This window comes from Aptenodytes forsteri, unplaced genomic scaffold (assembly GCF_000699145.1).
Source record: "Aptenodytes forsteri isolate BGI_AS27 unplaced genomic scaffold, ASM69914v1 Scaffold147, whole genome shotgun sequence".
Classification (NCBI taxonomy): Eukaryota; Metazoa; Chordata; class Aves; order Sphenisciformes; family Spheniscidae; genus Aptenodytes; species Aptenodytes forsteri.
Window position 1 is genome coordinate 1969698 of NW_008795320.1, and position 12807 is coordinate 1982504.

The window sequence follows — 12807 nt, forward strand, 5'->3', positions numbered from 1 at the left end:
TATTGGCTGCAGGCGGGATGAGGGGCGGAGCAAAGCGCCGGTGCGCGGCGCGATTCGGTAGGCGAAGGGAGACGGCTGGGAGGAGCCATCTTGAGAGCGGGAAGGATGCCGAAATGCCACACGGATCCACCATCTTGATTGGGGGCAGGGCATGGGCTAACTGCGTTGGGCGCCATCTTGAATACGGGCAAGGGCTCCAACGTGCACATTGTGTTGTCATCCGCAGCGCGGGCCGGGGCCTGCGGGAGCGGCCCAATCGCCGCCGCCATGTTGGCTATGGGCAGAGAAGCCGCGCGCTCCCGCCCGTTGCCATCTCGAGTACGGGAAAGCGGGCTCCTCGCCGAAATTAGGTTAATTATTTAGCACTGCCAGTCTGGGGACTTTTAATGGCGCTAGACAGCACTTAGAAGTTTTATTTAAGATACAGGATAAAGTCTGTTTAATTGCAGTTAATGTCTTGAGGATAAAGATTACCCAGAAAGAGAGAGAGAGAGAGAGAGAACTTGTGAGGTAAGACATAACACCTACCTGCTCTGCTCAGGCATCAGGATAATATTTTTCCTAAGGTACAGTCCTGACACCGTTTGCTGACCAAAACAGCTCTTCTTCCAGTCAGGTGGACCTCAGTGGTTAATTAGATAAGCTTGTTTCAGTCTTAATGTGTGTCATTGCCTGTAGGTCTTACTTCTGCAGAGATTCAGGTAAAATCCACAGATTTCCTATCTTTGGGGATTTTCAAGCGTCTAGAAGATTTCCTTTTCAGGTGCTGGGCCATCTATAGTAAATTTAAGCCTACTACAACAGACTTACTTGTGTTAGATATTTTCTGTAGTCCCTTAAAAATGATTGTCGAGCTTGTTCATGTGCCACAAGATGAAGGCCCCTAAAAAAAATAAGGGAGAAGCACGTGTCTGTCTAGTTCCTGCTGTAGACGGTGCCAGTGCATTTACTTTGTTCCTGTGCAGCAACAGGCACTCGAGGACTGGGATCCTGATGGAGGCCGAGCAGGTCTGAGGATCTTCCTCCCATCCACCAGGACATTGCTGGTTCCTCTCCATTAACATCATTCTGTAAAGCAGTTTGCTTCCACAGATAAAATGCTACGTGTCTCTGTTTAAATATAGACAATATTTGCTCACTGGGAATTCTACTAGCAATTACTCATTTTCTTTGCCTCACTTGTCATAACCCTATCTGTTGACTGCAGCACAAGAATTAATTGTCCCAGACCTTGCTACAAGTCCCTTGTGTAGCATTGAATCAAATATCAAATGTCCAGTTCACATTGATCTTGGCTTCATTAGCTGCAACCCTGTTTTGAGAGTTTCTAGGCAACATAATACTGGTCTTACTGTAGAAGGGATCCTTCGTACCTCACCAGCACACCCACTTTTGACATTTTTGTGAAAACATTTGTACGATTCTGCCAATCCGCCTCTATTGTCAGTGGTAAACAGTAAAACACTAATATAGATCAGTGCCACTGATGGAAGCACCTGAGCTGTAACACAGCCGTGTCAGTGGTACATACGTGAAGGTTCAGAAAAAGATTTTTAAAAAATACTGCAAATGAAATTCGGAGTCTTATCCTTAGGCAGTGTTTCTGCTTAACGTCACGTAACTTTGGCAGGTACAGACATGCATTTTATACTCTCATTTCTTTCTGAAGTGTACACTAGACACATGAATATGGGGGAAAAAAAAAGTGAAACCGTCTATTATTTTCTCCCAAACATGTATTACTGTCTTGGTTCCTATGGCCAGATGCCGCCTTTTGTCAGAGAGAAGGGCAACGCTCAGATATTTTGGTGGCCAGGACCAGACATCAACTTAATGCCTCACTCTTGTCACCATTTGTGAAACGCAAGAGCTTCCATTGAGCTTGGATCTTAACCAAGAGCTGTAACTCTAATTTCCGTATCTTTGGTTTATTGGGCTCCTCAGCCATTTGGCCCTTGTTCCAGCAGTGAAGTTTAAAATGGAGAAGAAGTATGTTCTTACCTATTGCTACAGGCGACTAAAGGCCTCATCTGAAACTGAAGTTATTTTACTAGGTACTGCATATGAAAGGCTCAGCTTCTGCCACAGATAAGAGATTTACAACTTAGATGAGGCAAAGAATGGGAAAATGATGTGATTATGTGATCCACTTTAGAGTTGCTGAGCTGAGAGCCAGAGAGATAAAGTGATTTGATCAAAGCAGAGCAGGAATTTAACTCCCATCTCACAAACAGCAATGCACACCCATCTCACAAACCACAATGCACTTTCTTGAACTATGCCTGTTTTAAGCTGTATTTCCCGTGGAGGTGTTTCACTTCATCTTCCCTTCAGAATAATCTCTTTTATATACTGTAAGTAAGAAATCCCTCCATAGTAGAGGATGGTATGGAGACAGAATCACTCCTTTTTTTTTTTGATATGGGATATTTCTGTCCACTTGTAAAGAAGTGTACCCTAAAGAAGGGTACCCTGAACATGATGCAAAGACACTGGAAAAAATCATTAATGCTAGATATTGATCACTCGTAAGAACATTATATGATTTTCTAGTGGCTTTTGACATTAGTTTATTGCATGTGCAGATATCCCAGCTGCTTTTCAGGTATCTTTGGAAAAGCAAACACAGGTGGATGTCATCAAAGAATTACTACTTTTCAAAGACCTCTCCTGTGCAATTGTGGTCTAACTTAAAAGACTCTTTTAAGGTTCGTGCAAGCTCACTCGGATTTTCCACAGTCCTAGCAGAAATGATGATTATGCAACATTTTATCAGACATTTTCCTGTAACATTAACAGATTTTTTTAGACAGCGTCTTTTTGGATACTATGGTAGCAAACTGACTAACGATACTTACTATTAGGTAATGCACAGTCTTTCTCTGGGCCAAACAGGAAAATGTATTTAAGAACAAAATAATACTTTATAAAAAAAAAAAACAGCTGGGAGAAAGACCTGCCTCTGTATATCTTTTTGTTTGTTTTGAAAAAGAAACCCACATGAAAATGGCCATGTGAAAAAAAAAGAGGACGGAGAAGGGAAAAAATATGAATCAGCTTCTTTTGTACAATCCAGCAAAATGGTCCCACCCTCCCCCAGGCTCTGGTTACTCACTTGCTAGAAAGGCCTTGGCGGGACACACCCAGGTTTTTCTCTTTTTAAGCCCTTCCTGCCTATGTTATCTCTTTGAATTTAATTTACCAGGCAGGGAAGAAAAACCCTCTGAAACAAAAAAGACCCTTTTCCTGCCTTTTTTCTTTTGTATTTTTAAAATAGCTCTGAAGCCTGTACTACGTTCACAGGACACTTCTCTCCGTAACTATGTTCCTTTGCAAACTAGCAGTTTTTTTCCCCTTCTCCTTCCTCTTCCACTCAACGTTTCTATCAGTGACTTGAAAATAAGAACCCTCCTAAAATATGGTCTCTGTTCAGGAACCCAAACTACTGTGCATAATGGTATATCCTAGATACTGTTTTTAATGACAGTTGTTTTCCTGCAAGTTCCCCTCCTCCCCCATTATTCACAATACCCTGCAAGGTCCTAAGCCAGGAAACTCTTTCATATATAACTTCGCTACTAATACAGTCCCAATGAAACTTGGGGGGGCAGGGGCTGTTTCAAATACTTTTGTTTCTTTTTGTTGCTTTCATTTATTTTAAACCCCTTTCAATTAACATGGCTGTTTTGTTTAAAAGAGTATTTGCAGCTTTAGCAACATCTTAGGATGCCAGAACATTCTTTTGTGCATCATTCATGATGCCACATCACAGCTCTGGAAATGGTTAGTCTAGAGCTAGCAGAGAAGGAGCTAACTCACTGCTGCATTTATCAGTCCAACAAAAAGACACGTACGGCTTCTGATCAGCCAGCCAGTTCACACATGGCTCAAAACTACTGAGAGCACCGGTATCTTCTCACTCAGCTCATACCTAAGGGAAGGGAAAGGAGAGGGACCAGAAGTATCATAGGTAGAAGTCATAAGCCACACAGGCAGAAAGCTGGGGTTACTGGAGGAAGAGGTGTGGGTACACGGAGGATTGCTGGAGAGCTGGCTAAGTTAGTTACAGTGCTTGCGGAAAGTTCATTTCTTAACTGCAGATTTGTGGTTTTACAAGCAGTATATATCGTTAGCAAGGGGAGTATTTTTGATACTATGATGATCCTAAGAGTTTGGCAGCATGAAGTATTATCAAAAAGTGTACCAATCGGTAATTGATAAATAAATTGGTTTGGAATTGAGCTTAATATACTTTCAGTATTAAATAGAAGTAAATGTTTCTAACCAACTTACAAGTTCCCTAAGCTGGATTTTTGACAGCTGTGCCACCACAGCAATTTGAGGCCTCCCTTCCAGTGACAAAGTTGAAAAGCACTTTGCAGGCAAGTATATCTGCACTTGGAACTTTTATTAGCGTTGCCATTGCACATTCTGATTTCACCTTTTAACAGGACTGCCAGACTATATCTACAGGTATTTTTTTGTGCTGCGAGTAGTTATATCAACTTAAAATTTCAAGTATAATCACAAGAGCTCACATTTTACGTTTCTTTCCCTCTTTCTAATCTGTGACAAAATGAGAGACTTATCTGCATGCGTTTTTCTGTTATCAGTCCATGTTATTTCAGAGCTTCCCTGTCTTCGCTGCTCCTCGTGGATGCTTTTGGGTGACTCATTTCCTGTGAAGGATGAACCAGCCATTTCCTGGCTATTCAACACAGGACTTTTTTTTTTCTTCCACTCTGTGTTGGAGTGGTGTGGATTAATCTATGGTTTGATTATACTGCCAGCAACTTACACCAGAACTGCAACTCTTCACTGCAGCCTTCTAAGATAATAAACTGTCAGCATGGGTTGCTTAGGCATCGTGGCTTGCCCCTGCTTACCTGGGCCATAGGTTCTGTGATTTTGGGGTGTGGAATTAAAATAATTACAGCGATACAGATTTAACAGTGCCATCCTTGCAGTCATTGCAACCCAATTCTTCTCTTAATTCAACCCACTTCAGCTCATGATAAATGGAATGTTAAAAAAAGCACCATAGGGCAAAGGTACTGATCTTACCACACATATCTAAGCCCAGAAAATTTGCATTATCTAATAAGTGGTACCAAGATTGCATATTGGCATTTGAGAAACCCAGGTAATGCCCATATTGGTTTTTTGTGTTAGACACAGGTTACTAGAAGACTGAATCAGTTTCTGTATTGATTCTGTGCCCATAATTCCAGCTCTTTCCTCCAACCTGTGTTTCCAATTTCCCGAGCCACTATTTATTCATACTTCACATCATGATTCTAACTGTTGTGGACAGCTTGCTTCAACAACGCCACCAAGTTAAAAGAGTGTCTGGCCATTGTAATGCCAGCTTGAGGTATCACAACTCCTGCTATTTTTAAAATTATTCTTTTAATCTTATTTCCCATCATTTCATTTGAATATTTAGATTCATTAGCCTGTCATACATCTGTAATATTTGGGAAGAAAATCCACACAATAGGGATACTGCCTCTTGAGTCTGAATGTAGCACATGTTGTAGGGATGATCACTGAATGATTCATACCCTTAATGATTTATTCATGCCTAAAAGCTGGATACCTCCTCTGTGACTTTCCATTATCTCAAAGAGAATGCAGGTTCCTATTCAACTATACTCATCTTAGGAGTGCCAGTAGCAGCCCCTGTATGGGCACACGAGGCAGGGTGTCTGAGGCAAACAGAGCAGGTGTGCACTAGAAACCACTCCCGTATGATGTTTCTGAAACATTTCTGCTCAACAACAAATGGGAAACTCTTGCCATTCCAATGCCATATACCTATCACCCTTGACACAGAAACTAAAATGTAGGTACATTTTTGTGCAAATTCTTCAGAAAGGAAGGTGGGCGAGCAAGCATGTTAAGCTCTTTACCACCGGTTCACACGTAAAGTGAGATGCTGCGGTCACGATGCAGCATGTTCTGAGCATGGAAAACAGACAAACAGGCCATGACTCTGTGATTTGATACCATAGAGCTGATCTTATTCTCCACAAGAAATTTCAGTTTTATTTTCCATTGTAAAGTTACAGATTCTGAGACAATTGATAGAAACATAGCAAGATTGTTTCCTACCCTCTCAGGAAACCTTGCAGGAAAGCCTGGACAAATAGCAGCAGTTCAGACTAATCTCTTTCCTGTCTAATGTGGGCTATCAAAAAGCACGCCTTTGATAAAAGTTTGTAAGACCACGACCTGAGTCTCCTGACCTAGGTGAAGATTTTGCAAGACATTCAAATTCCATCTGTCTAGAAAGTATGAAAGATGATTCTCTGTTTCAGCAAAGTCTCCAGACCCACAGGCAACACTACCCCTAGCCGGCTGGTATGAAATTTCCTAATTGTTTATCCTGTAATCCTGACTTCTTTTGTCCTTGGAATAGGCTCTGCATCAGCATAATTAAAAATGTCAAACATGCTTGAGAAACTCTCCAAGTTGCTAAAAATGAATGTGAATTTCCTCCCCACAACCTCGCTTCATCTTTCCCTTACTCTGGCCTCAGCTTTACAAAGTGGTCTGTTTCCAGCCCTTCAGCATAGTTTGCATTCCACTGCCAAGAATGAACATTTATTTATACAAACAACCGTCCTTACAAGCACATCTCCCCGTGCTATCCTAGGACAGGGAGATAAACATAATTTCTGTTCTCTTCTGTAGCTGCAGTTCTACATTTCTTTTTTCTTTATTCAGGGGCATTTTTTGCAATGAAAGATTAGTGCAGTTCAGTTGCTTTCTTATGCTACAAATCTGCTCAGAAATGGACTGGAATGCTTTTTCATTTCCTTACAATGATTTTATTTTATTACCCTCTAATGATGGTGCCAGTTTCCTCATAAACCACGTAGGGGGTCTTGATGGCTCAGCAAGCAGGTTTTCAAAGAGGTCTCACTCATGCTGCAACCTTGAGGGCTCTGTGTAACTCACAGAACCGGAAAGCCTGTTTCTCTCAAAAGCACACCAGTAACCTGGTTTTCCCAAGTCCATTATCAGGCTGCTGTGTTATACTAGTTCTTCCAGCAGCGCAGCTGACATTGTAAGAGAGATCAATGGTAAATGAAATGGCAGCTACCAGGTGAGCAGCACTGTAACAGACTAACGTGGACAGGGAGCCTGAAGCTCATGCATTATTTCTGAAGCTTCTCCATCACTCACCTGTCAGGCTGAGGTATTGTTCACTGAAATGCTAGCTCATCACCTATGTCCTCTGTCGTCAGGTTGTCTTCCATTGCATCTGCCATTTAAATGGATATTACACAGACGCTAGATGACTCCAGACAGGGGAATTTCATAGTCTGAGCACAGTTCATTTAAATGAAAAAAGGGGCCCTAAAAGAGATAGGGATACACATGCAGAGCATCTAGAAATTCTCCATTAGATGTGTATATCTGCAAGCTGCTTGCTGTCTTACTGTAAGCATGTCGGATTTTGCTGTGTGCGAGCCAGCTTTCATTTCTCAGTTGATATAATTGTTTGTAGCTAAGAGTAATATTTAGATTTATAGTATTTACAATTACCTCCACCAGCGAATAAGATAAAGTGGTTTTGTTGGGAACTCTCTTGCTTGCATTTCTAAAGCAACCTTCTAAGAAATGAAGCATTTAAGTAGTTTCTGAAGGATCCAGGGGAATAGTTTTTTAAAAAAATAACAGCAAGACAAAATTTTAGAATATAGTCCCAACGCTATCTTTTTAGGAAGAAAACACAGACAGCTTCTTTAACTATATTGCCAAACCAAAGTCAATGAACTACTGCAAGTGAATGAATTAGGAATTTTTAGTGACTACTTTCCATGAATCGTTACTGAATATTTTATAGATCTTACTGCTGTCTTAGTAAGCTTACTGTTGCAAAGTTTGCGAAGATATATTTACCTTTGCCTCAGTATAAGGTGTCAATCTTTTTCTTCTTTACCGTGATGCACAGCAAACGGCTGGTGTCCTTTAAGAATATCCCCATAACATGCCTGGGTATGTACTCGGGTCTAAATAGACATTGCTCTATTCAGGAAGAGGAGCATAATTATAATTAGGCCTTGCACTGATTAGCTCATACAGTAGCATCACAACTAATATATAGCAGGAGAGAAAAACCTCACATTGAACATGCAGCTGGCAACATACCACTACCTCCTCCTCACTAGGCTTCCAGTCAGAGCACGATTTATTCTAATCTTGCAGGTTATAATATGCATGCCTGGAACACACCAAAATATATCCTTACCAGATTCTTCACATGGCTTTTTAGTATTTTTCATTAAATTATATCAGCGAATGTACTGGTAGAAATTTCAGCAACATTTGAAGAGGTGTCCTATTATCTAAAGGTATATGCACACACAGAGGCATACCTAAGTACATAAGTGTATATAGCACAGTATTGGCCATGTATATTCCTCTGTATTTGAGTATGCAACACCCTGATTAGTGCAGTAATTCCCTTGGAGATGAGGGAGAAACAAGTGACCCCAAAAAGGGCATGAAGTAGCACAAGGACAGAAATACAGAGACATACCAGCTCTACTTTGGAACTGGCAAAATTGTGCTCCCTCTTCCCCTTCCTGAATACTTTTTGATGTCATGCATGCCGTTTATAGGCGCTTCAGCAGCGCAGCTGAATTGAAGTCCTTGTTTCTACATTCATTCAAGAACAAATATGTCCAAATACATCTGAGAAAGTAAGAGGACTGTCACGTCAAACCGCTGTGTGCCTGCCATGAGGCCCGCATTGTCATACAGGCTAATAAAGACATCATTTTCCCAGGGCTTCAGCTCTATTAAACACAAAGCTCCAAATGATTTCCTACTTGGATCAAAGATGTGTTTGTTCCAGTGCCACTTAAGTTTAAAAGGCAATACTGGGAATGAATGAAATCTCCCCAGTGGCAGCTGCTGAGGTTCAATTGGTTTGTCAGTGCTGTAATTATGCAGCGGACGTCTTCTGTTTGCTGGCCCATATGTTCGTGAAGGATGTTACGCAATGGAAACGGTGCAGGGAAGCCTTGCTCCCGAAGCTAAGGGGTTTTTGCTTTTGTGGCATGAAGACTTGCTTGTGTTTCAGATGGTGAAAATGTTAAGAAATCTCACATTCTGATTTCAGGCTTAAAAACGGAGTTGCTCTTATTTGATCAAACTAGTTGGAAGTGTATGAAAAGAAACAGTGACCTACATCCAGTATCCTAGAACTGGTGTTTTAATACAGAGACCGACCACTTTTAAATATTATTTATATAGTTACAGCAGGTCTCTGAAAGTGAGCGCTCCCCGCGGCTAATGTAAGGAGCTGTCACTGTGATCAGTGGCAGGGTTTGGTGTGACCCTTGGTGCTAAGAATAAACACGGCTTCTTGTCCAGCCAGCCACCGCTGCACAGCCCGTCCACCTCTTCCCCACAGCACTTTTCATCTTTGTAGGTTAGGGTCTGGATGCTGATGAGAGATGGCTGCTCGTTAAATAGCTATCTCCTTGTCTAGTAGACTGTACACCAAATTTTCTGTGTAACAGACATGAGTGTGTAGTAAGAACTCCAGAGTATTAAATTAAGCATTAAAAGAACATTGAGACATGAACCTGCAAAATGGGAAGTCAGGGAGAATTGAGAGCACTCAAGATCTCAGTTGCCAAAGGAACAAAAGAAACAATATCCTTTAGAACGTTTAATATTTAATTTGGTAAGATGCTCAGATACTGGGGCAGCAAATGCAGAGGGTGATGACAGAGAGCACTGTGCAAGGGGTGCTTTATGTCAGCCCCATCAGCCACAGGGCCTTAATGGGTAGCCAAAACACAGAGGCACAAAAGGCTCCTTGTTTGCAGAACTGTCAATTTTATGTGCAGCTACCTGGTCTGCACGCACACCGTGCGTTTTCTAAACGCCATTTAATTCATACATGTTCTTGTTAAAAGCACATCATCAACATTGTACAAAAGACACTCCTAATGATTGGGCTAGTTAGAAAGGAGAGAACCAGTGGCACATCTTAAGTGCTGGAGATCTGTCGCTGACTGACTCCCTGCTGTTCATGTACTGCAAGCACCTAAAGCCAACAGGATGATTTTCATGAACTGAAACAGTCTTACAGAGCTAAGTTTAATTCAGACGGGCACCTTCAGCCAAATTTTCTTGCTTTAAGGTCAGGGCTTACAAAAATATAAATGATACTTCATTTATTGAGAAAAGACTTAATTTCATACTGCGAGTTGACCAGTTACTTCTGCAACAACTAGAAGTCAGCTAGCAAGATTCTTCCCTCCTAAGTTTTGTCGTGAGGACTTAAGTACACATGTGGTCACCAAAGGAACAAAAAGGATTTTATGTAAACAGAGCATCATGGGAGTGGCAGTGACCCAGTCCTCTAATAGCCAGGCCTGTGTTCCAGAGAGCTTGGCCAGGCACAGATAGCTATTTTGAGGTACCCATTTAGGCTTCAGGGAGCCAGCAGCCTAGGTGATTTTCTAAGAAGCATTCACTGATGCCTTAGTCATCTGAGAGTGTCTGCTAGAAGATCCAGTAAGAGACAGCTGGGTTTGTGGTGCAGGCTTGGACAAAGTTTCCAAAGTGTATTTTCAGAAGTGCCTTTTGTGCACTCAGGGCAATTTCAGCAGAGAACTCTAGATCCAAACCCACTGTTGGCTCAAGTTTTGCTTGAATCTGTAGAGTGGGCTTAATTGTTTGCTCTTGCTTGTTATCACTGCTGTAGGACAAGGGTTGGCAACCTCTTGTGGATACTATGCCAGAGTGTATTTTTCTTTTCCAAAGTAGCAGCTAGGTGTGCCAATGCTGGGTTTTGCTGCCTCTCCCAAGAGGCAAGATGCCATCCATCTGTGGTATTTTTCATCTATGAGGCTCTCAGCTCCTGCTGAATGCAGCACTCAAAGTGGGAGACAGAAACGGGGAGCCACTGCCTCTTACTGGTGCCTCTCCAGATACTGCCGATCCCAGCTCCTGCCTCAAGCATGCCGTTCAGAACCTATAAAATGGAGTGCAGACTCAGCACTCAGGGCAGAGCCTTTTGCTTATTGCTTCCATCCCACACAAGGGATCTTCAGGTTGCTTTAAGATCACTTTTCTAAATAACTAATGCCTTCTCTCTCCCTTATTTCCTAGGCTTTCCTGTCCTCTAGGTGCCAGTGAGATTCTTGTCCTTCTACAGACTGCTGTGCTCCATGGGAGGCTTCCTGAAGCATTTTGCGTGACCTTGGAGGAGGTAAGGGAGAGGGCAGCACTTCAAAACAAGGACAGTAGTAGAAAATTGAATAGGAACACAGGCTCCAAAGGTAGGAAGCCTGCGAGGCTCCCAAATATCTTATCAGCGTGGCCAGATATCATGAACTAATGAATTTGCCTGTGGCCAGAAAGCTTGGGTACTACTTTGTAAGATGTGTTTTGTGAGAGACAAGCGCCTTTCCTTTACACGGGCACCGCACCCTGGGTTTTCCTGTGCTTTCCCTGTGCCAGCTGTGGGCATCTACCTGAGAGACCCCAGCGGAGATTGTAAAAAGTAATCCCACACAGAGGGAACTTTCCCTCCTCTTTGTTTACCATCGAAGTTATGTCTTCTACCTCCAGGAGCCTTTTCCCAGCACATCCTCAGCAAACCTTCATAAACACTTGAGATGTAAAAATGAGAGCTAGCTCTTTGCCTGTTGCTAGCGAAACTGACTTCCACATACACCCCCAGACTGAGTCACCACGGATTTAAAGTGCTTCTAAAAAGGTGAAATCCTCCAGCCTGGGAATGAGTTGAGGTGTCAGTCGTTAAAATTGTTCTGTATCGTAAAAAAGTAGGTTACTACGTCTCATTGTGAACAATTACGTCTAATTACAAGTCACAGATTCACCACAAATACTATTTAATAACAAATTTCTACCACACTTCATCCAGAGCGTGTTATGAAGTAACACATTACCTCTGGTTCGCGGATAGGTAATGTGTGATGCAGAACAGAAGGAAAGAGTGTTTTGGCTTAGATCAAACAAAGAGGAATGGATGCTAGGCCCCAACTCACAGTTCAGTCTTTGAAACTTTGGGTGACGTGTCCTCCAGCTTACAGCACTGGTTATTTCATTTCAGTTTAGCAGATAGTAGAAAAAAAATGGTGTGTGCCACACTATGACTCTAGTTAAACTTCAAAAGGCTGCTCAGAAATACATAAAACTGCAATAAACACTTCGACAATAAAATTAAACAAATAAGATCTGCAACTTCCCCTTAGCAAACTCCCAAACGGGATGTTGATTTTTGCCGTTTGATATAAAAAGAATTCCATCAACAGAACAGACATTGAAAGAACCAAAGATACAGTAACACCCTTATCCCTGCTCCAAGGACTGCAAATGGAGAAGTTTCTGTACTTGGCTAAGGCAACATTACCGGTCAGCATTTTTGTGCTGTATTTTTAGCAGTAAGATAGCGAGTTTCCTATAAAGTTGGCACATTGAGAGGTCAGTAAATCTATGTTGAGAGTTTTGCACGACATTTTTGCTGTTTTCTTTCTCTGGAGCTCCAGGTGCAAAGGTTCTTTGGCAGGAATAAGGAAGTGCATTGGGATAGTGCCTTCACCCTAAATACAAATGTAAGAGGACCTTGACCCCTGCAGTAATAGCAGTATGTATTCAGCATCGGAGCCTGGGTCAGGGGCAGGGCTTTGGCGTGGGCCCGGCAAGGAAAGCAGAGGTGGGAACGGCAAGCGAACACTGCTGTCGGCCATCCCCGGCCCACGGCAAGGGCTGCCGGCTGCGGGGGCCCAGGCGGGGCGGCCCCCCGTGGGC

The 12807-nt window shown here is 42.4% G+C and overlaps 1 protein-coding gene across 1 annotated transcript in view; it reads left to right on the forward strand.

Annotated features, from left to right (window-relative positions):
* The first annotated feature begins 17 nt into the window (after positions 1-17).
* Positions 18-12807, forward strand: part of LOC103899335 — a 26164-nt gene continuing 13374 nt past the window's right edge. The window contains exons 1-4 of the mRNA XM_019472214.1: positions 18-57; positions 149-269; positions 364-510; positions 11143-11242. Coding sequence (XP_019327759.1) covers positions 18-57; positions 149-269; positions 364-510; positions 11143-11242 — 408 coding nt within the window. The remainder of the gene's footprint in view (positions 58-148; positions 270-363; positions 511-11142; positions 11243-12807) is intronic.